Source organism: Cnephaeus nilssonii (genome assembly GCF_951640355.1).
Source record: "Cnephaeus nilssonii genome assembly, chromosome: 8".
NCBI lineage: Eukaryota > Metazoa > Chordata > Mammalia > Chiroptera > Vespertilionidae > Cnephaeus > Cnephaeus nilssonii.
In genome coordinates this window covers 22,938,150-22,960,921 of record NC_137079.1, presented here as the reverse complement: position 1 = coordinate 22,960,921, position 22,772 = coordinate 22,938,150, and the positions used below count along the sequence as shown (strand labels likewise).

The window sequence follows — 22,772 nt, the reverse complement described above, 5'->3', positions numbered from 1 at the left end:
CTGTACTTGTCATTTGATTCAACTTTCTTATTTTTCAGACACAACTGGTTCTAAAACTTCCAAGCATTAAAATAGTTATTCTTAGAGTGCAATTAAGATTTACTCATAAGAAAATTTTGTTCAAGATTCTTTGATCTATACCAGCAATTTTTCAACCAGTGTGCCAGTTGTGAACAATACCTGACTTTTTAGTCAGGGGCACTGACCTCTTTGCCTTTAGATTGTCAAATTAAAAAATGGCAACAGCCAACACAATAGCTGTCCAGAGTGAATTAATCAAAATTACATTTATTTTTTTGTCAGATTGGCAAAATTACAATATACTTTTGGGTGTGCTGCAGAATTTTAGTAATTACTTTGTGTGCCATGAGATAAAAAAAGGTCAGAAATTGCTGATCTATACTATACCAAGCTAAGAATTCTGGAGCCAGAATCTTGAAGAATCTTAAAGCTCAAGCTTTAAAAAAACCCACAAACCCTTACCTGAGGGTATGTTTCTTTCCTCTTCTCTTCATTGATTCCAGAGAGAGAGGAAAAGAGAGGGAGAGAGAAAAAATTGATTGGTTGCCTCCTACATGTGCCCTGACTGGAATCAAATCCATAACCTGGTATGTGTCCTGACTGCCCTGACTGGGAATGGAATCAGTGACCCTTTGATGCATAGAACCTCCAACCACTGAGCAACACTGGCTGGGCTTAAAGCTCAAACTTTTAAAAACATCTGAATTTTCTTGAACTCCCCAGTTTGTCAAAGTCCACACTACTCCATATGCTTTCACTCCAACTCCCTGAGACATTCCTTGCCTAGCCTTTGAAAGTATTTGAGTTTGCCACTCTGGATTTTAATTCTACTCCCTCATTCTACAGTTGAGACAAACTGACTGCAAAGAGGAACAACAACTTGCTTGGGAAAGCCACTCTAGAACATAGAACACAATTTCCTACTCTCTCACTACACTACTCTCCCTTTTAGGCACATTGTTCTATGGCCAGAATCAACATTTGTTACCAAAGAGAAATGGAACCCTAGCCAGTTTGGCTCACTGGATAGAGTGTCGTCCTGTAGATGGAAGGGTCCCGGGTTCAATTCCAGTCAAGGGCACGTACCTTGGTTGGGTTGCAGGCTCCTCCCTGGCCCAGGTCCTGGTCAGGGTGCATGCAGGAGGCAACCAATTGATGTGTTTCTCTCACATTGATGTTTCTTACGTTCTTTCCCTCTCTCTTCAACTCTCTCTCAAAATCAATAGAAAAATATTCTCAGGTGAGGATTACAAAAAAAGAGAGCGAGAGAGAGAAATGGAGAATCCAAGATTCCCCTGGCACTTTAGAAAGGAGAGTTGTTTGAGGATAGCAACAATTTCTTGTTTGTTATGTATGTTCATGTAGGCAGAATGTTCACCCAAATTCAACCCCCCGTCTGACTTGCCTCAAACCAGCTACTGATAGCTGGGAGCCCAACGACACAGTCCACACCAGGAACCTCCTCTCCTTGCTTACGTTTTCACCCGACTCCACAAAGGAACGGACCGGAAGTGGCGTGCAGTGGCAGAGCCAAGAGAGCTACTCCAAATGCCGCCGCGCTGACCGGAAAAGGAAGGTGCATTCCTTAGGAAGTTCCCCTCTTAATTCCCGCTTCCGCACGGTTGCTGTTACAGACCTTCGGTTGGAGATCCGAGAGCTTCCGCGGCGCTGGGCCGAGTGTGAGATGCCGGGCGGAGGCCGCTGCCCCGACTGCGGCTCCACTGAGCTGGTGGAAGACGCGCATTATTCGCAGAGCCAGCTGGTGTGCTCTGACTGCGGCTGTGTGGTCACCGAGGGAGTTCTCACTACCACCTTCAGCGACGAGGGCAACCTCCGAGGTACCTGGCAGAGCTGTGGGTGCAGAGCTGTGGGTGCAGCCTGGGGCAGCGGAAGGACTGAAACCCGATTCCTCTTATCTCCCGTCCACTCTTTTTCTCGTACGCATTTAAATACGAGAGAAAACGACCCAAAGTGTAGGAATGAGCTGCGAAATGTTAGGGACTGCCTTTCATCTGTGTTTTTCTAGCATCGGGGCTTAATCACAAGGAACAACAACAGCCTGTAATTATCTAGTACAATGTCTGACAGGTATAAACGTTCAACAAATGAAACAAGCTTCTACTCAATTTACCCAGTCTGGTCGTGGTGGGAATATTGTGGGTCAACTCTTGACGGATACAGCACCAGAAGTCGTTTTTAGTACTAACTGGTAAAACGTCTTTTTCTTCCTTTGCTTTCCAAGTTCCTGAGCAGGGCAGCCCTCAAAATCTGCAGCCAGGAAAATGGTCTGGATTGGATGTATGGGAGGGTACAAACTTGTACTGAAATTTCTGAAAACTTGGAACACTTGGAACTGCTTTAGTGTAGTCCCGATCTTCCTCAATCTCTGTGTATGTGATGGTGCCTGTGGACATAGAAAACCAGATGGACCTTTAATATGCATAGATGGGCACCTTCTGTGAGGCAGGGCGCAGATGCCTAATGATTGGAATTCCGCTCCCTGGCTTTGTGTGGTAGGAGGGCAGGGGTCTGGTGAATAAAGGCTAACCCTGTTTTGTTTTGTTTTTGTTTTTACAGAAGTAGCATATTCCCGAAGCACAGGGGAAAATGAACAAGTTAGTCGCAGTCAGCAACGAGGTGAGAACAAACCTTTCATGACACAGTGGCTTTCAAGAAAATCCTCCTGATGGTCCAGCCCATGTGCTTGCTTTTCCTGATTTCAGCTTTATCGTGTAAGGCAGAGGAGAAGAAAATGGTGATTAGATAAAGGATGGGGGTGGTTCTAGGAGAGGTAGCAAATCCGTGTAAGTTTGGGATTTGCTCAGGGATATGTTTGAGGTAGACGCAAGGATTCCAGATCAAACTTGGGCTTGGCCCTGAATCAAACCAGCCTCCAAAAAATGGTGGGCTAAAATGTGACTTCTTTCCACGAATTGCTTTGTGCCTTTGGAAGCTTCACCAGATGTCGCTCCTGTCATTGTAAAAAGATTATATATATATATATATATATATATATATATATATATATATATATATATATATATGAGAGAGAGAGAGAGAGAAAGATTGACTGGTTGCCTCTGCACGTGCCCTGGTGGGAATCGAACCCATGACCTTGTGGTTTACAGGATGATGCTCCAACCAACTGAACAACACTATCCAGGGCTAGTACTGCATCTTGTATCAGAGGCAAGTTTAGCAGAAATTGCTAGGAGCTACACAGTTACTCCTTTGACCTCTCTAACTCTTGTGGGTTTTCCTAGGTCTCCGCCGAGTGAGAGATCTCTGTCGAGTTCTGCAGTTGCCATCAACATTTGAGGACACAGCAGTTGCCTACTACCAAAAGGCATACCAGCACCCTGGCATTCGTGCTGCCAGGCTACAAAAGAAGGAGGTGTTGGTTGGGTGCTGTGTCTTAATCACCTGTAGGCAGCATAACTGGCCCCTGACCATGGGGACCATCTGCACCCTGTTGTATGCAGATTTGGATATGTTTTCTGGCACCTACATGCAGATAGTGAAGCTCCTGGGGCTGGATGTGCCATCTCTGTGCTTGGCAGACCTGGTGAAGACCTACTGTAGCAGGTACCTGCCTAGTGGAAGTTGTGGGGATGGGAGGGGATGGGTCCTTAGACCTGAATCCTTTTACCTTTGGCTGTCTTTTTGACCAAAGCCCATCTAAAAAGATGTGGGAGAAAAATCTGTTCTCCCTCTCCTGTGCCTAGTACTAATCCCATTTTATATTTCTAGAATGCTGTAATTTCAAATCTTTTTGCCCGCACAGCAACCTACTGATGTAGAAAAGTAGGTATTAGCCTTGGCACAGGGCTCCTGAGTTGCACCACTCACATGTGTGGCCTGTGTGGATCAACTGGGAATGGAGCTGAAGGAATATTAGGAGACAACAGAACTGTAGATAGAAGCTAATTCTTTTTTTTTTTTTTTAAGTAGCTGTGTTATTTTCTCTCCTGAGAAATATAGTAGAAAGCAAAGGCTATCAGTGTCAAATAGTTTTGGGTTTGCAGCTTGGTTACTTCCTAGCTGGATACTGGGGACGCGTTTTGCAACTATAAATGCACATAACGAGGTGTAGAGAAGGTAAAAGAACACTTGTAAAGCACTCAGAATATAGGCTGACGGGAGTAGCTCAACACATGTTAGCTCCCTTCTGCATTCTCCTGCCCTTCACCTCACAAGCAGAAAACTCACCGGTCTCTCAGTACCCGTATGAAACTTGCTGCCAGCAAGCTTGAGTGTTCCCAAGAAGCTAGAACAGCTTGCCCATCCTGAGCAGACTGCTCTTCCCCATAGGCATTGAGACACGACCCTCATTTTGGTTATTTCAGCTTCAAACTTTTCCAAGCCTCCCCATCAGTGCCAGCCAAATACATGGAAGACAAAGAGAAGATGCTGTCACGAACACTGCAGTTGGTGGAGCTGGCGGATGAGACGTGGCTGGTGACCGGGCGGCATCCCTTGCCTGTTATCACTGCTGCTGCTTTCCTGGCTTGGCAGTCGCTGCAGCCCTCAGCTCGTCTGACATGCTCCCTGGCCCGATTTTGTAAATTGGCAAATGTGGACCTGCCCTACCCCGCTTCCTCCCGACTACAGGAACTGCTGGCTGTGCTGCTGCGGATGGCTGAGCAGCTGGCCTGGCTGCAGGTTCTGAAACTTGACAAACGGTCTGTGGTGAAGCACATTAGTGACCTGCTGCAGCACCGCCACACTTTGATCCGCAAAGCCTTTCGAGAAGGGACATTAGAGGTGGAGGCCCCGGAGAAGGAGCTGCAGGGATGGGGACAGGGACAAGGACAAGGACAGGGAAAAGAGGAAGTGGGGAATAGCTCCTCTGATTTACCTGAGGGGAAGCGGCCAGCTAGTCCTGCCCTTCTCCTCCCACCCTGCATGTTGAAGCCCCCAAAGCGGGTCTGCCCCACTCCCCCTGCCTCCACGGTCACCGGAGATGAGGACATTTCTGATAGTGAAATAGAGCAGTATTTGCGTACCCCTCAGGAAGTGAGGGACTTTCAGAGAGCCCAAGCTGCTAAACGAGCTGCCACAAGTAGTCCTAACCCCCCATGATGCACTTCGGGTTTGGTGGAGCAGGGGTCACTTCATTCTGACAGCAGCTTGATAATAGGCCTGTCATATCCAGAGAAATAAATGTGTACAAGTCCTTAGGTATTGTCTCTGCAGTTAATTAGAGCCCAGGTCCTGGAGTAGAAATGAGAAAGACTGTAGGAATCCCTGGGTTGGAGAGGGCCCCATCCTTTAGTGCCAGAGAGCAGGTTGCATATGTTCATTCTGTGGGATGGCTTTCCTCTTAGATGTTGGGCTTCCTTCTGCTCCTGGTCTGAACTGGATAAACTAAAAGGGCTCATGGGGCCTCCCTACTGGTGTGGAGCTGAAGGAATATTAGGAGACCACAGAGCTATAGATAGAAGCTAATTCTTCTTTTTCTTTTTTTTTCCCAAGTAGCTGTGTTATTTTTCTCTCCTGAGAAATATAGTAGAAAGCAAAGGCTATCAGTGTCAAATAGTTTTGGGTTTGCAGCTTGGTTACTTCCTAGACTGGGGACGAGTTTTGCAACTATAAATGCACATAACGAGGTGTAGAGAAGGTAAAAGAACACTTGTAAAGCACTCAGAATAAAGGCTGACATGTTAGCTCCCTTCTGCATTCTCCTGTCCTTCACCTCACAAGCAGAAAACTCACCCGTCTTCTCTCAGTACCTGTTGGCATTCTCAATGGTACCAGCCCTCAGAGGGCAGGAACTGGGCAACTCTTGGCCCTGTGTCCTAGGTATTGGTGGGTTAATGTGTATGGTTCATGAGTTCTTCTACCTCATAACAAAAGGACTGTGGGTGGACTGAGGTTAGAGCTCAAAGGGCTTTGCAAAATTTTAATATATTAAAACAAGAGGCATCTGCTAGAAAACATTCTATTGTATAAAACCCGAGCTTTTAAAAACATGTTTTCTTTGGCACTTTTTATCCCCTCCCTCCCCTTTCCCCAGCGTATTGCAAAAAGCTCTCCAGTGCTAAGGCATTGGCAGGGTATGTAAACAGCAGCCAGCATATGTGGAAGAATAATACAAAGCTTTTTTTTTCCTGTCTAATATTGTCTGTGCAGCAAGCATAAATAACAGGATCCATCCCAAGGAATGTGGGTTTCCTTTCCTCCCGATGTCTTCTTTCACTTTGGTGACCAGGCTGGGGTGACATGGGGACTAGGAGGGGCCCTGGACCAGGCCTCATTTTCACGATGCTCTTCACAAGGCCTCAGGTTCCCTCCACTTTCACTGGGTCCTGTAGTAAAAGGCTGGTGGTTGCTTTTTAGGTTGGGGGGGGGGGGGGCGGGGGAATAGGAGTGCTGGTGTTTAAACGTGGGGGTGAAGGCCCCGGGGCTGTAGGGACCCTGCCCACCGCCCCGAAGGATTTGGCCTGGGCTTCTGTGTGGCAGGAAGATGTTTTTGATGTTTTGGAAGTTTCTCCCTAATAGGGGGCTAGAGGTCGAATGATTGGAATGGTTCCTCCATGTGGCCTCAAGGAGGCAGGGAAATATCTTCCTTAGCCCCCAGCGTTGGGAGGCTGAGACCCAGGTCCTGTGATTGACTGGTAAGTACGTCTTCAGCACCACTTGCAGCCCTGTGGTGGAGCCCCTCTTCAGGGCATTGTTTGTAGGACTAGGTTTAAGGCATGGCTATCTTCAGCCCCAAAACTAAGCACTCTCTCTACTTCCCTCAGATTATCCCCAGGCGGGGTCAGCTTTGTCTTCAAGTGCCACCCCGAGGCCTGCTGCGTGGTGTGTGTACACTCGTGGGGATGGTGTCGCTCCCTAATGGTGCCCCTCCCCTCCTGCTTGACCTCCCAAGCTGACTTCCACACTGCCCCACCTTCGCCTCTTGCATAGTCTGAAAAGTAGCACCTTGTCACCTGCAATGGGTCCTGGTCACCTGGCATATCTCCTAGGCTGGCTCCCCAGTTAGCCAAACACTGGGTGGGGAGAGGCCCTGGGAGCTAGGCACAGAGGCCGCCTTCAGAGGAGGGCGGTGAGGGAACATTGCTCCCAAGCCCCCATCTGTGTTTTCCCGGAAGGGCTGACACCACCAGAGAGGCGGGTGGGCAAGATGCGGGCACCATAGGAAGAGCCCACCTGGGCTTGCTGGCCCGTCCAGTACTCAATCCACAGACTGACAGGACCTTCCCGACCCTGGATGGCACAAACCAGCCTGGGCTGGGGCAGAATGTATCCCGCCAGCGGCCCTGGGATTGTCTGTCGCTACCCCCGCGGGAGGCCCTCTTAGCAGCGCAGGCGTCCGCTGTCCTTTACCCCAGCCTCAGGGCTGAGGCTAGTGAGCCCAGGCGCAGCCCTCGGCACTTCACCCATTGGGGTACCCCTAGACGTCCCGAGGGGCCCCGCGAAGCCAGGAAAACAAGTCCGTGCGGCCAGCCTGCCCTAAAGTGCCACCCGCCCACCTAGACGGTGGTCTCGCTCTTCCAGAGGCCTGTCTTCATGCAGCCGCCCCCCGCCGCCTCGGCGCCCGTCAGGGTGATGTCCTCGTACTTGCCGCCCTTGGGGGCGCCGTTCAGGCTGGCCGTGTTGAGCGGGTACGAGCGGCGCTTGCTCTCCTTCTCCAGCGCGCCCTTGAGGTTGTCGCGGCTGGCGCTGCGGCGCTGGCCCGGTCGGCCCGCCTCCGGGGGCGGCGCGGCGCTCGTGTCGCTGCCCTCGGACAGCGTGAGCGCGGGCTCGCCCTCCAGCGGGAGGCCGGCGCCCGGGCTGTTGCGGCTGCTGCCCGGGTAGCTGTCGGACGGGCTGTTGTGCAGGCTGCCGCTCTCGCTGGACAACAGCTCGGGCGCCCCGGCCGCCGCGCCCCCGCGCAGCGCCTTGAGCCGGTTCTTGCTGCCCGCCTCCCCGGCCCGGTGCCCCTTGGCCCGGCTCTTGTGCACGCGGCGCCCGTGGGGCAGGTTGTTGGGGTGACGGGAGGCCAGACTGCCGCGGGAGCCCGCGGGCTCTGGCTCCCCTTCCCCCCGGGCCGCCGCCCCCGCCTCGCAAGCCTGACTCTGGGCCAGCTGCAGGTTGGTGAGCTTGCAGGGGCCCGGGGGCGGCGCGTGGCCGCTGCTACCGCTCGGGGATGACTTCAGGGAAGGGGGCCCCTCTCCGAACACTGGGGAACCGTCCTCGGGGGCTGCGGACACAGCTTGGGGTGAGGCGCGCGAGGCCGAGGCAGGGGGGCAGCAGGCGCGCCAGGAGGCCCTGACGTCCCTGCGCCTGGCACAGTGGTGGGTGAAGACGAAGAGGCCCAGGGCCGAGGCCGCCACCCCGTACAGGCAGCTGCACACCACCCGGGGCAGCCAGCGCTGGGACACGGCCAGAGCCCCGCAGGCCCACATGGCCAGGTACAGGAAGTGCGTGGTCACCAGCGCGCCCAGCTGGACTCCTGGAGAATAGAGGCCATCACCATCCTCGGGGGGTCCAGGCGTCACCACCCCTGCGCTCCCAGTGGCCAGAAGGGAACCCGAGTCACTCAGGAGGGGGCCGCTGCTCCTGAGCCTGGCGGAACCCCTCAGCTCCTCCCCTTGGTCCAGGGAGACCCTGCTTGTGACCCCCTTGGGGCTCTGTGCCAGAGGACCCCTCAGATGCAGCCCTGCACACAGGAAATAGATCCAGGTGATCAGCAGAATCAAAGCCACCGGGATGTAGAAGGCTCCTAAGCTTGGACGCCACACCAGCCAGCAGCTGAGGGGAGACACAGGCAGTGGATGAGGAGGGGAGCAAGTCTGAGGCGGGGCCCAGAGGCTGGGTGGTTGGGGACAGAGGATGCAGTGAGTTGACAGGCAGAGACTGGCTTAGTCAACATGCACGGGCTTGGGTGGGGTCCCTGGCGGGGTGAGCCGGCAGGTGCCCCTGCCGTGGAGTAGAAGGCATCTGGTGCTGGGGTGGGTAGGTTTGGGGCAGGCAGGCAGGCAGTGTGCTCACTAGGGGCTGTGGTCCCGGTAGTTGTGGATGTTGACAGCAGCTGTGATGCCACAGATAATGAGAGGGATCCCTCCAGCGATCAAATAGAACCTGGAAAGGAATGAGTTTGGGGAGTCAGAGATGAGGAACAAGGGAGAGGAACCAGGTGCTCAGAGCCCTAGACTCGGGGTCTCCGTCCCATCTTCTTTCCCTTTTAAATTCTGTCAGAATTTTTTGCCATGGATGCAAGGCGCTTACAAGGCAGGCTTGGTAGATCCCTAGGGGACTTGGCCAAGACTGTTCTAAGGGACAGAGGCCAGACCTCTCTCTCACCTTAGGTGCAGAATTTGAGGGTTTCCAGGTTCCCTGCTCAGTGCCCACTACATGACCTTCAGCAACCGGGCACCACCTAGAGGCTTGCCTCTTCTGTCGTTGGACAGTGGTCTCCCGGGACCTTGGACCCACCCTGCATCCACCCGGGGAGAGTTGATTTGGTGTCCTAGGCCCCCCCCCCCCCCCCCGAGCCCTTCCCCGCTGCAAAGCTGATATCTGGAAGCATGTACCGGAGCATGGGACGGGGAGCAGGTGGGGCAGAGTCCCCTTCCTGTGGAGGGGGCGCCCTCCAGGTGAGCTCCTTGTGGAGGACGCGGGCCTTCACACCCATCCAGAGCAGTGTGGACAGTGAAGAGTAGTGCAGAGTGATGCCCACCTGCGGGATCAAGGTGCTGAGGCTGGGACTGCTACCACATCCGGGGACCGGGCTGCTTCCGCTGGGGCCATGCCAGAGCCTCAGCCCCACAGTGTGCTCCCACTCCTCCCATGTTCCCAGCCCCCAACGTCCCCCAGCCCTTCCCCCAGGTCTGTCTCTGCTATTTCCCTCTCTGCTTCCATCCAGGCTTTCCCCCCACTCTGGTGACTCCATGGCTTAGTTATTGCTATCTGCTTCGTCCCTGTCCTCTCCTCCACTGCAGGTTCCCGCTCTCCACTTTGAGGTCCCACCTCCTAGTTTTCCTGCTTCTTACTCCTTACCTTCTACTCTCATGCTCCTCTCCCCTGACCAGTAAGACTGGACACAGAGAAGACAATGGAGCTGCGGCCTATTAGCACGAGCCCCCTTTTCCTTCCCCTGCCCCTCCCTACTGCCTAGGCTGCCATGACTGATCTTGGAGCCCCCCAACCCCCACCTCAGCCCCTTCTCCTCTTACCGCCTGGCAGACCATCTGGTAGTTGGTGAGTGTGATGCCTCCTGCAAAGACCGCGGAGGTCATGGCCATGTGGAAGCACAGGTTCAGCAGCATGTGCCAGCCCTTCCGGGACACATGGATGGAGCTGCCCCAGAAACAGCAATTAATGGGCCACCCAGCCCAAGGTCAGGCCCATGGGGGTCTCAAGGCCGTGGGCAGGGCCACAGAGGGGGTAGCAGATATCTGTGTGCATGCATATATGTGAATGTGACAGAGGCGCCAGGGAAGGCAGGTCTTAACCCACAAAATGTGTTTTCCAACCCCAGGACCTTCAAATACAATGCTAGGCAAGAGCCTAGAAAAAGGAACACTTGCCAGTACTTAGTGAAACACCCCCCACCCCCAAACCTTCCCACCACACCCTCCTTTCCTGCAACAGCTCCCACCTGTGGTTGAGGATGTAGGTGATGATGGTGGAGAAGAGGCAGAGCAGCAGCAGGGCTGTGCAGGGGTACACGACTGGATGCAGCCCTGCCCCGGAGGCCCCCACCTCCCTGGGAAAGGCACTCAGCTCCTGGAAAGAGTAGGAAAGAGGATGTGTGTACTAGGAAGCCGGGGGTGAGGGCTGTCTCGTGGAGTCCCAGGCCAGTTTTCCTCTTCCCAAGCCCGGTTTGATCCTCAGCTTAGTCCATCTGCGTAGACAAAGGTGTAGGTACCGTGATATCCACTCTTAGAAAGTTGGCCTATGTAGCATTAATAATCTACTGCCTGCCTTTCTAGGAACTTTCCAGGTGCCCAGCCTGGAAACCGGAGATGAGGAGAGAGGGGAAAGTCTGTCTATAATACAGCTGCATGCCTGCGCAGGGTGTGAAATGTGGTGAGGAAGGGGGAACGAATGGGGGTGAGTGAGGAGGGTGATCAGAAAGGAGACATGTTCCCAGATTCCCCCCCACTTTAATAACCTGGATCTCGGGGAGTGCAGGCTGGGTCTCAGAAGACCAGGCTGGGTAGTGCCAGGTCCCCCTCTCTCATTCTGGGAGTGGAAGCAGGACCTCCCTGTCTCCTGAAGATGAAAAGTGTGTGGGGGGGGAGACCAGAGGGACATTTCCCTGAGTCCTGACAGCTTTGAGGCCTGACAAGGCTGCTGTCCTTGGTTTCTCTGTGGCCTTGGGTGATCAGAGAGCCCCACCTCCACCCCACCCCCCTCCCTTGTTCCCTGGCCCGCACCCCCCAGTCCTACTTGACTCACCATGAGCACGGCCACATTGCCCAGGTGCTGGCAGTGCAGGGCGCTGACGTTGGGCTGGCTGGAGCGGAGCTGGCAGCCTTCGGAGCTCCAGCCCCCAGCGCCGCCGGGCCCTTCCTGGCTCCACCAAGCTGCCACAGGCTCAGCCCCCTCAGCCCAGTGCCGCAAGGAAATGGCCACTGGCTCCGTCAGGTTTCCCACGCCACAGCCACCTACAGGGGGAAGGAAGTCCACACAGGCACACACAAGGCCACGGGAGTGGGGGTGGGGGGGGGTGGGGCTGGCTGGGTGGGACCAAGCAGCAGCAGAACACCCTTGGGCTGGGTGTGCGCTGGGCTTGGTGGAGACAGTGAGATGTGGGCCTCCTTCCGGGTCCTCGGTCTCACTGGGGAGACACCGGGATGAATCAAATGAAAGCACTGGGCCCTGGCCAGTGTGGCTCAGTCGGTTGGGTGTTGTCCTGTACACCAAAAGGGGTGGGGGGGGGGTTCGATTCCCAGTCAGGGCACACACCCAGATTTCAAGTTCCATAACTAAGCTGCAGAGCGGCCTGCAGGAGGCACCCAGTCAAGATGTGTGTGTGTGTGTGTGTGTGTGTGTGTGTGTCTGCCCCTTCCTCTGAAATCAACAAAAAACAACAACATATCCTTGGGTGAGGATTAAAAATAAATAAATAAAAATAAAAGCACTGGGACGTGGCCCACTCTAAGGGCCAAAAGTGCGGTGGTGACACACTCTAAAAGAGAGGAGTCCAGGGCTGGGGTCAGGAGGTCATGCTGAGGGAGGGAAAGCCCAGGCAAAGAGGAGACTTAGGAGGGCCACCCTGATGGGGAGAGTTGGCCCCAGGTTAGGAAGGCGGGACGGAGGGCGGTCTGGGTGGGTCAAGGGTTTGTACTTATAGCCCTTCTGAAATTTGACACATCTGGGATATAAAGCCCAGTGTCTTCTGAACCTTTTCCCCACCAACCCCTTTCTTCATGGGATGTCTGTGTCCCCCATCCTTCTTGGAGATGGTGAGGGGCCACCATTCTCGGCCACCTCCACCAGGAAGTGAGGGGGCGCTGGTAGGTGAGGAAGAGCAGGATGAAGGGGCACAGGACAGACATTTAGGAGGGGTCCCATTCGGTACCTGGTACCCAGAGTTCATCCCCTTACTTGTTCCTGCAAAGATGACAGGGGTGGCCACGCCACGCCTCTTGCCGGGTCCCACAGCTCCAGGGCGGGAGGTGTTGCCATGGCTGCGGAAGAGGCGGCCATTTCGGAAGACGAGCAGTTGCAGGGTGCAGTCTGGGGAGACTGGGGGCGCCAGGGAGGCCGGAAGGGATGAGAAGAGACTGGGCGGCAGCTGGATGGAGGCCAGGGCAACGCTGTTCTGGGGGGGACACAGGAATTCCTCAGAGACACAAGATCCCCTGGGACTCTGATGTCTTCCAACCCCTCCTTCTGCCTCCCCTACCCCCTTTTCTGGGGCCTGTCCCCTCTCAGATCTTCTACCCTCACCGGGCACCCGCATCTGGGCACCTCCCCTTTTAGTGTCCTCCCTACCCCGGCACCCACCTTGATGTGGAAGGATGACAGAGAAATGTTGGGCCTCCCGGTGGTGCAGCGGAAGCGGAGCTGCTGATCAGCCAGGGGCTCCAGCTCGGGAGAGGGGTTCTGGCCAAGGCCTGCGGGCCGGGTGCCGGGCACACCGGCCTCCCTCCTCTGGAAGGCCGTGCAGGTCAGGCCCACATAGCTGTGCGGCTTGATGAGGTAGGCCTCCAATGCCACGTTCCTCGAGTTCTAGGGACAGGGAACGTGTCACCCAGCCCTCTGAGATATGGTGTGGCCTTCTCTTGCCTGAGACTGCCCAGTCCCTGTCTGCTCAGGCCCTGTCCCTCTACCTTTACTCCTCACTGTCTTCTCCAGGCTTGGCCAGTCTTACGTCGCCATGGATCTTCCCCAGTCCCTGGCATGGTGCCTTCTTCCTCCCACTCATTCACACCCCACCTTGTATCTTGCTCCCCTCTTAACTCGGGCTTGTTCTGCCTCCCTAACTAAGCCGCAGAGCGGCCTGTTTGACCTCCTGCATCTCCCAAGGGACCAGCACAATATCTCTCAAGTAGTAGGTGCTCTGCCGTGGTTGCTAATTGGCTCTCGACCCACCATCAGAAATGTCACCCTGGCCTCAGGGGACAGAAATCTCCATTACTCTACACTCCACCACAGTGCTATCCCCCGGCAACTTGGTTCCCCACTATAACACCAAACATAACTTCCCCGGTGTCACTGGCCTCCCTCTCTTTCACTGCCCCTGACTACTCGGGATCTGAGGCCACACGACTGGGAACCTAGTCAAGTTCAGTGCTCACGGCAGGTGCACAGTTGGAGGGCTTGCTGCCTGAGAGAAGCCTTTCCCTTCTGGGTGACTCTAAGTTCCCTCCAGGCCCCCGGAACTCCCCTCCTGGCTGACCCACATTACCACAGAGATGTGCTGGGCGTGGGGGCTCAAGATGGCCCCCCCAATGCGCTCCAGGGCACCCACGATGCCGCTGCAGGCCTTGTCCTCTCGCTGGGCCAGCCACAGCAGGTGCTCATCTACCAGCATCAGGTTGCTGGCCATGTCCACCATGACCTCCACCAGCTGTGGGGGGGAGTCACTGAGACATGGGTGGGGCTTGGTACCCAGGGGCTGGGGAGTGAGAGGCTTGAGCCTCAAATGGGGAGCAGGAAGTTTGTAGGGGCCCCAGAGGCCTGGTTGAATCTCACCTCTTTGATCTGGTCCACATAACCCAAAAATTTCTGGATCATCTGAGCCACATAGACTACATCCATCATGTCTGAGAAGCTGGCAGCCTCGGCTGTGTATACTCGCAGCTGGTGGGCCAGGGTCAGCGCGTTGGAGGCATTGATGGGCATCTAGGAGTGTTAGGGGAAGATAGTGGATAGTCCAGTCTTTCTCCTTCTTCTCCAGAATTGCCCCTAGGGACCTCTCCTCTGTGCTAATGCTTAGGGGAGTGCCTGGGGAGAGGGTCTGGCCCACCGGCTGGGTCTAATCAAGATAGCAGGCAACCCACTTCTAGGCCACTGGCTGAAGCACAGTGGCTGACTCATGCTGTCCTTTCTGCCCCCCTTAAGGCTGCCCTTGCTGTGTTGGGGGATGAAGATGCTGGGGTGGCTTGCACTTTCTGGGTGTGGCCTTGGGGGTCTGAATCCCCTGGAAGAAGGAGAGCTGGAGAAGAGCAAGAGCCCCTCACGGTGCACACCCAGGGAGCAGAGGAGCAGTTGTGAGGCCTCTCCCCGCCCAGTCCCTGAAACCAGAGCGGATAGGGTGCCCGCCACCCCCTGTCCTGGCCTCACCAGCACGAAGGTGTAGAGCACCCGGGTAATGTCGTTGGTGTACAGACAGTGGGAGTAGTCCCCTGGCTCCCAGCGGCCAGCTCGGTCACACAGGCGGGAGGCCTGGGTACCCGGAGTGCCCCCGCTCAGAGGCACCGAGGTGAAGGGATACTGCAGGCAGGATTGGTAGGCTGTGATGCCAGCCAGAGTTCGAGGCCACCTGGGGGCAGAGGCAGGAATTGCCAATGACCCAGGCCCCTCAAGGCAAGGCCCCCTCCCCTCCCCTTAGAACTGTGATGCCAGACCCTTAGAGGAAAGGATCCAGAAGAGAGGTTTGGGGCTGGCCTTCAAGGGGTTCCCAAGCTCCACGTTCTAACTATATTTGTACTGCTAGTGCTGTGGAGGCTGGACTTGAGTCCCGAGTTCAAGTCACTGACCCTTTCTGGGCCTCAGTATTCTCAGCTGTACAATGGGGAGAATCATACCTCCTTCCTAACTGAGACACCCATTGGGATATTAAATGTGATATTCAAGTAGGCAAGCTTTGTAAACTATTAATGTAAAGAAGCAAATAAAAGCCTTTCTGTTCTGCACCACACATTTCAGATGGTTATAGTCAAAGGATGAGGTCTCTGAATACAGCAGCAGGACTTGGAGCTGAATGACTAAAGGGAGTGTGTTCTCCAACTTAGAGTGGATGGGAGACCCTGGTCACCTGGGTCTCAGATGCAGGAGTTGGGGATGGGGTGGGGGGCTGGGTCGGAAGCCGTTGGGTCTCTGGGGCAGCTGAGCACACCGAACCTGAAGTCCCCTCGGTTGTTGGCGACACGCTCGGCTGGGCAGTAGGAGGCAGAGATCTCCAGCACCACAATCTCCACCTTCTTGCTGGCGTTGCCCTGGACCGTGGACACGGAGCACTCCCATTCGCCTGAGGCGCCCACGCCGATGTGAGACAGGGTCAGCTCACTGCAAGCAGGGGGGCAGGGCCGGCTTGGTGAGGTACTCAGGGGCCACGCCACCCCCCTAAATGCCCCTGGCCTGGCCACCCACAGGCGCCCTGCCCCGGGGTGTGTAGGATGAGCTTCAAGTTGTTTATTCTTCAACTGAGTGAGGGATACAAGGACATACTCCCTTCATTCTGATTGGCCTTGTGACAATGCTTTTCTGAGCTTCACTTTCCCCATCTTTATCGTGCAGTTAATAGCTGTCTTACAAGGCGATTGGAGAGACTGAGTCTGATAACACAGGTGAGAGCCACTATAGCATACTCCGTAAAAGCTCTAAAGAAAGGTCAGATACAATCATTTTCTCTATTAGGCAATTACTTTCTATCCCTTATCTGGACCATTGACTTAGCCCCGGCCTTCCGTGACCACGCACACGCACGCACTCCGACACAGGCGGCGCACTCCCAGGAACGGTGTGGGCACGGCTCTCTGGGGGGTGGGGCATGGGTGCTGTGGCTGGGTAGGGGCAGCGGGGCCTGTACCTGGTGATGATGGTGCAGTCGTGGATGAGGCTCTCGGCCAGGAGGATGCCCGCCTGCTCATCGCTGTCCACGGGGGCCCGGTTGTGGTACCAGCGGATGCGGGTGTCGTTGCCCAGGTAGCTGGCGGAGCACTGGAAGGGCAGGCGGTCACCCTGGAACACCACTTGGCGTCGGGATGGGATGAGGTAGTGCGTGTGTAGCTCCAGGGCCCCCTCTGTGGGAGGAGAGAGCGGTGGGGGCTGAGTGCACAGTATGGGAGAGTCCAGGAGGGGCCGGGCGGGGCCTCCTCGGTCTGGGCCCTGGGCGAGGAGGAGGGGGCAGGAGGAGGCCTCCAGGGGCAGGAGCACAGGCGAGGGGCAGGAGGGTTTAGAACAAACTAGTAAAAGTTCTCATTTCCACAGCACACGTCACCCCAGATAAAAACGTAGAGCAGCAGGCCCGAGGGAAGTTGAGAAAAGCTGATGGAAGGCGACCCCCAGTGGGATCGGAGGGAGAGGATGCCGGGGAGAGCCTGCCCACCACCCAGGAACACTTCATGCTGAGGGGCTGGAGGCGGCCGGGCCCTTCAGGAGGGAGCCCGGGCCCGAGGGGTGGGCAGGGTCCCAGGCAGGTGCGCAGGGTGAGGGTTTGCTCACCGCAGCGCAGCTGGGCCTCCTGGAGGCCACCCAGGGCCTGGGCGTGGAGGGCACTGGGGTAGGCACAGAGCGTGCGCTCGGACAGCTGCAGGGAGCGATTGCGGGCCCAGGACGGCAGCCAGCGCAGGCGGCAGTCGCAAGTCAGGAACTCGGTGCCGAAGTCCCTGCAGAGTGGGTAGAGGGCACGGAGTGGAGCAGAGGGGTGTGGGCTCCCTGAGTGGGGGATGGAGCCCCGGGAAGGGACTGAGCTGGAGAGGGCAAACGTGGGTACGTGTGCTCCGGCCCAGCAATCACGGGAAGGCAAATGTGGTGGCGTCTCAGCCACTGTCTGTCCCGCCTACTCATGAGGCTGGCCACTGTGGTCAGATGCCCAGGTGTCTCCCTCCAGGGCAGAGGAACAAAGTGGGGTCTGAGTCCTTGGGCTGGGAAAAGATACGCACACAAGCTTAAGGGCTGGCAGCTCATCAAAGACCCCAGGTTGCAGACTGGAGAAGATGTTTCCAGATATGTTTCTGCAGGGGACAGGGAACAGTGAGGCGATCTTAGGGTCTCCTGGCGCCAGAGGGAGGAGGAGGAAGGAGTGAAGCGCATGCAGGGACCTGTAAGGGTTTGGAGCTACCTTCCTCCTCCCAAACCATCCTTTGGGGCGAACCTTCCCTCTCCCCTCGCCCCTCACTCACAGTCGGAGAAGCCTGGGGAGGCCTTGGAAAGTCTCAGAGGTGAGACAGCCAATCCGGTTGTTGGAGAGATCTCTAGAAAGACACACACGACCTCAGCAGGCCACATGGCTGCACACAGAGCCGCTTGTGAGGGACACACAAGTGTGGCTTGTGTGGGAACAGAGTGACGAAGGAGAGGAGGTTGGGGGTTCAAATGTTTGCCCCCAGCCAGTAAGCTGTGTGGGGAGGGGGCCGCTAGGGGTGGGTGAGAAGAAGGGATGGTGGGTGAGTAGGAGGGGTGTGGCTCATGGGATCCATGGACCTTCTCTGCAGGGATAACGGGAGGGCTGGGCGGTGTGGGGGCAGGACATGCCACTTACAAGCGCTTCAGCTCCCCCAGGCCCAGGAAGGCACCGGGCTGCACGGTGCTGATGACATTATTCCTCAGGTCCCTGTGGGAGGAAAGTGGGGAGGCCCTCATACCTCTCCGGCTCTGCCCAACACCCCCCCCCCCCTCGCTCCCCTGGGGCCTGGTAGCCTCACTGTCACAGGAAGTGCCGGGACTCAGTTTCCTCCTAAATCCCATCCCGGCACTCCTTAGCACTGGCGGGGAAGCTGGATGAAGGCCCTGCCCCTCAAACAGGCCTCTGCGGCCTCCTGCCCGGCACAAGGGGTACTTGGTCAGGAAGACGAGCGAGGATGTAGATGCCAGGAGAGGGATGACAGGCCTCAGAGGAGGAAGCAGGAGGCGGAGCATGTGAACAAGAAGTGCGGGCCCTGGGCTCGGAGCTGGGAGGCCCTGGTTCCACCTCTGAGCTGCCCTGAGTATCTCATGGGGCCGCTGTGAGAATCATTTCAAAATGGGTGTTACAAATTGCTCTACAAAGATGAAATCTCCCTCTGCCTGGCTGTCGGGAGGTATTTTATGGCTATCCTGCGAATCTCTCCAGCTGACAAGTGAGGAAATAGGTCAGGCAGTGGATTGATGACTGCATGGATGCTGACCTGGTCTCAGGGTCCCGGACTCCAAGGCAAGGCTATAAATCACCTGGCCTGGCCCCTCAGAGCGGAGGTTTGCTCAGTCCTGTGCCCGCCTCCCCCCAGGGTCTCCAAGGAGCTGAGGGAAGGTGGCAAGGGGAGTACCACTCAGGGCTGAGCTCCAGCAGGGCACCGCCTGCCACTCTCCAGCCCAGAATGTGGGACAGACGCTCCTGCCAAAGCCTCAGGGACAGCTCTGGACCGCGGGCAGGAGGGGGTTAACTGAGCCAGCTCCCTGCTGGGAGGAGAGGAAATGGGTGTCCAGGATGGGGAGGTGCCCTCCCACCAGGGGGCCTGTTTTCGCACTGACAGTCTGAGTTGGGGACAAACACACACACACACACACACACACACACACACACACACACAGAAATGAAACATCATGGCCAGGGGTCCTCATACCCCAGCTTCCTCTCATACCAAGGGCTCAGCCAGCCTCCCTAACCCTGAGTCCCTTGGGAAAGAAGGGAACGCCACCAGAAGGGGTCAGCTTCCCAGAGGGATGGCTTCCATACGCAGGCGTGCTGGGAGGTGCCCCAGGCCGGGCACTCGCAGGGAACGTGCAAGCACGCAGCCCCTGGAACACCCTGCGGAGTGGAGACTGGAGAGGACCCAGGGTTGTCCTTCCTGCCTGTCAGCCCCCTTTTGCTGCCCAGACCCTCGCCCCCACCCCGCCCCCCTCCGATGCTAGTCCAGCGTGTGCCCCCTGGCCCCCGTTCGGGTCTGGCCATTCTCAGGGCTCCGTATCCCACCCCTGTGCGGGGGACGGCAGAGGGAAACACATTCCTCATTGTGTCACTTCCCTTCATGGGCTGCCAAGGGGCTGAGGCTGCAGCCCCCCGCTCCTTCCCTCCAGCTCGCTTGTGTTTATTCTCATTTCCTCCGGCCCGGCCCTCCTCTCCTCGAGAACCTCCACCCGCCTGCCCCACTGATGCTCTGCAGATGGGAGCAAGGCGGCTGCTGGCCCCAGCGCTTTCCTGCCTTGGACTTCCTGCAGCCCGGCCCGGCCGGGGCTACTGAAAGGGGCGCTTCCACCAAGGGTGGGCACTCCTTCCCGCTTGCCTCCCACCTGAAGAGTGGCTTCCTGGCCACCAAGGCAGCCCCTTGGGAGCGGGCCTGCTCGCCCAGACCAGTAGTCCTGGGTCCTCTCCTGAAGGGCACGGGCCTGGGCTGAGCTCTGACAGCCCCAGGGGATCTGGTCCCTGGTCCCTAAGCAGCTCCGGGGCGGTGCCCTCCCAGCAGCAGGAAGGGACACTACGACAGAACTTGGATAATTTCTTCAGACCTATGAGGCCCTCGTAGGTCGGTGGTTCTGCACCGTAATTGCTAAGCACATCCCTTTGAAAATGTGATGATGGCTATGGACTCCCGCCCCAGAAAAATGCATACACCCAACATTGTGCATATGATTTCAGGGGCTGTGAGGAACCCCTGCTCTGGGTTGTCTAATCTGATCCCTTCATTTCTTCCATGAGGTCATGAGGATGCACAGATGTTTCTGTGATGTGGCATCTCCCGTCCCTCTCTGCCCTCTGCTTCCACAGAGCTGTGGTCTTGGAACCTGGAGGAGGTGCAGGGAGCGGATGGAGCCTCCCCTCCCCCAAACCACTTGCCCAAGCCAGACCAGGCTCCCTTGACTCAGCACACTCCTCTCCCTGTATCTATGTCAATATGGAGTAGTAGGACAACCCACCCATGGCAAAAGTGTGTGTGTGTGTGTGTGTGTGTGTGTGTGTGTGTGTGTGTGTTGGTTCTGGGAGCAAATCATATCCTAGACCCTTCTGGGGGAAATAGAAACTCAGGAAGCTGAGTGTGTAAGAGTGAACGTGTGAGCACAAGCAACAAAATAGCAGATAGATAAGTTGGATTTAATAAAAAATTAAAACTTTTGCTCTTAAAGGACACAATTAAGAAAGTAAAAGGTGCCCTAGTTGGTTTGGCTCAGTGGATAGAGTGTCAACCTGTGGACTGAAGGGCCCCAGGTTCTATTCTGAAGGGCACATGTCTGGGTTGCGGGCTCAATCCCCAGTAGGGGGCGTGCAGGAGGCAGCTGATCAATGATGCTCTCTCATCATTGATGTTTCTAGTTCTCTCTCCCTCTCTCTTCCTCTCTGAAATCAATAAAAATATATTTTAAAAAATAAAGTGAAAGATGACCTATGGAATGAGAGAAAATATTTCCATAAATCATATGCTTGATAAGGGACTTCTATCCAGAATTTATAAAGAACTCTTACAGCTCAGTTATAAAGACAACCCAGATGAAAAAATGGGCAAAGGATTTGAATAGACATTTCTTCAAAGATGATTTACAAATGACCAATTAACGCATGAAAAGGTGCTCAACACTGTTAGTCATTAGGAAAATGCAAATCAAAACCACAATGAGATGCCACTTCACATCCAATAAAAAAGACAGACAAGCCTGGCCAGAGTGTCTCAGTGGTTGAGTGTCAAACTATGAACTAGGAGGTCATGGTTCAATTCCCTATCAGGGCACATGCCTGGGTTGTGGGCTCGATCCCCAGTAGGGAGCGTGCAGGCGGCAGCTGATCAATGATTCTCATCACTGATGTTTCTTTCTCTCCTTCTCCCTTCCTCTCCGAAATAAATAAAATATATATTTTAAAAAAGACAGACAACTGCAACAGGGGGAGGGGGCATGCGTGTGGAGGCGTTTGGGGAGGGAATGGGGGGGGGGGTTGATGACAAATATGTGACACCTTAATCAATAAAGTAATTTAAAAAAAAGACAGACAACTGCAAGTGGTGATGAAAATGTGGAAAGATTGGAGCGCTTGTACATTATTGCTAGGAGTGTAAATGGTGCAGCCACTTTGGAAAACAGTAGGACAATTAGAGTAACCATGTGACCCAGCAATTCCACTCCTAGGTGGATATTCCAGAGAAGTGAACATACATCCACACACAAAACCTGGACAGGAATGTTCATAGTAGCATTATTCACAATAAGCCCAGAAGTGGAAAAACCTCAAATGTCCATCAACTGATAAATGAATAAACAAAAATGTGCTATAGGCACACAAGAAATATTATTTGATCATAAAAAGGAATGAAGTGCTGATACATGCTATCGTATGAATGAGCCTTGAAAACATTATGCTAAGTGAAAAAAATCCAGTTACAAAAGACCACATAATCCCATTTATATGAAATGTCCAGAATAGGCAAATCTACTGAGACAGAAAGTAGATTAGTGGTTGCTTAGGGCTAGGAAAATAGGGAGTGACTGCTAATGATTCAAGGTTTGGGGATGATGAAAATGTTCTAAAATTAGATTATGATGATGATTGCACAACTGTGTAAATATACTAAAAACCATTGGATTGAATGCTTTAACGGGACAAACTTTATGGTATGTAAATTATATCTCACTAAAACTGTCAAAAGAGATTGAGCGTGAATTTGTCTAACAGTGTGCGTGTTTATATGTTTGTGTACGTGTGTGCGTGCGTGCGCGCACCACGTTTGGACAGGGTGGGGCGGCAAAGTTGGCTCCCTCTGGCCCCTGCAGACCTCCCTGCTTGTGGGTTTGAAAACCAAATTATTGGTTCGGAGGCTGCAGAGCAGCTTTCCCCGAGCCCTCCAGGACTTCCAGGGTTCACTAGAAAGCGGGGCCTGGCTGAGACGGGGGTTAAAACACCCCCGTAGGTATAGGGGCTGTTTGGGGGGGCGGGGGAGAGGGAGAGGTTCTGGTGGCCGGGAGGAAAGCCAAGGTGGTCCTAGCCTCCCTCCTACCCCCAAGCCCCAGGCCCCTCTCATCTCTGATATCATCCAACAGGTATTTATTGAGCACATACCCTGTGCCAGACATGGAGCTACAGCAGCAAGCGGGAGGGCTGTCCCTGAACCCATTAGCCTGAGCCTAGAGCAGCTCTCCGCCGCATTCCTCCCCGAGTCAGGGGGGTGGGAAGGGGAGGAGGGACCGCGCCCCCGGCCCCGCCTACAGATTAATGGAAACCACCTGGCGGGTGAGCGGCGCTCCACCCCCAGACCCCACTTGCCACCATTCCCATGACCATCTGCTTCTAATGAGAACCCCATCCCCCTGCATACCAGCCCCCCGGGCTTATTAATCTCATTAGGCAATGACAAATCATCCTGGGGCTGCGCGGGCTCCCCGCCCCGGGCCCTCCCTCCCTCCGAGCGCACAGCCTCTGGGGGCGGTGTCCACGCAGCCACTCGCTGGCACGCCAGCCTCGC

The 22,772-nt window shown here is 55.2% G+C and overlaps 2 protein-coding genes across 2 annotated transcripts in view; one reads left to right on the top strand and one right to left on the bottom strand.

Moving 5' to 3' along the window:
* Positions 1-1,610: 1,610 nt before the first annotated feature.
* BRF2 (BRF2 general transcription factor IIIB subunit) lies at positions 1,611-5,707 on the top strand. The gene is made up of 4 exons (XM_079779423.1): positions 1,611-1,859; positions 2,599-2,658; positions 3,285-3,606; positions 4,368-5,707. The coding sequence occupies exons 1-4, from the start codon at positions 1,706-1,708 to the stop codon at positions 5,101-5,103; spliced, it is 1,272 nt and encodes a 423-aa protein (XP_079635549.1). The 5' UTR covers positions 1,611-1,705; the 3' UTR covers positions 5,104-5,707.
* A 326-nt stretch (positions 5,708-6,033) lies between these two features.
* Positions 6,034-22,772, bottom strand: part of ADGRA2 (adhesion G protein-coupled receptor A2) — a 34,578-nt gene continuing 17,839 nt past the window's right edge. The window contains exons 3-19 of the mRNA XM_079779422.1: positions 17,891-17,962; positions 17,532-17,603; positions 17,292-17,363; positions 16,852-17,015; positions 16,217-16,430; positions 15,529-15,693; positions 14,749-14,947; positions 14,158-14,307; positions 13,871-14,032; positions 12,967-13,191; positions 12,565-12,781; positions 11,413-11,621; positions 10,610-10,737; positions 10,185-10,308; positions 9,543-9,688; positions 9,001-9,090; positions 6,034-8,760 (exon numbers count right to left, since the gene is read on the bottom strand). Coding sequence (XP_079635548.1) covers positions 7,500-8,760; positions 9,001-9,090; positions 9,543-9,688; positions 10,185-10,308; positions 10,610-10,737; positions 11,413-11,621; positions 12,565-12,781; positions 12,967-13,191; positions 13,871-14,032; positions 14,158-14,307; positions 14,749-14,947; positions 15,529-15,693; positions 16,217-16,430; positions 16,852-17,015; positions 17,292-17,363; positions 17,532-17,603; positions 17,891-17,962 — 3,670 coding nt within the window. The 3' untranslated portion in view covers positions 6,034-7,499. The remainder of the gene's footprint in view (positions 8,761-9,000; positions 9,091-9,542; positions 9,689-10,184; positions 10,309-10,609; positions 10,738-11,412; positions 11,622-12,564; positions 12,782-12,966; positions 13,192-13,870; positions 14,033-14,157; positions 14,308-14,748; positions 14,948-15,528; positions 15,694-16,216; positions 16,431-16,851; positions 17,016-17,291; positions 17,364-17,531; positions 17,604-17,890; positions 17,963-22,772) is intronic.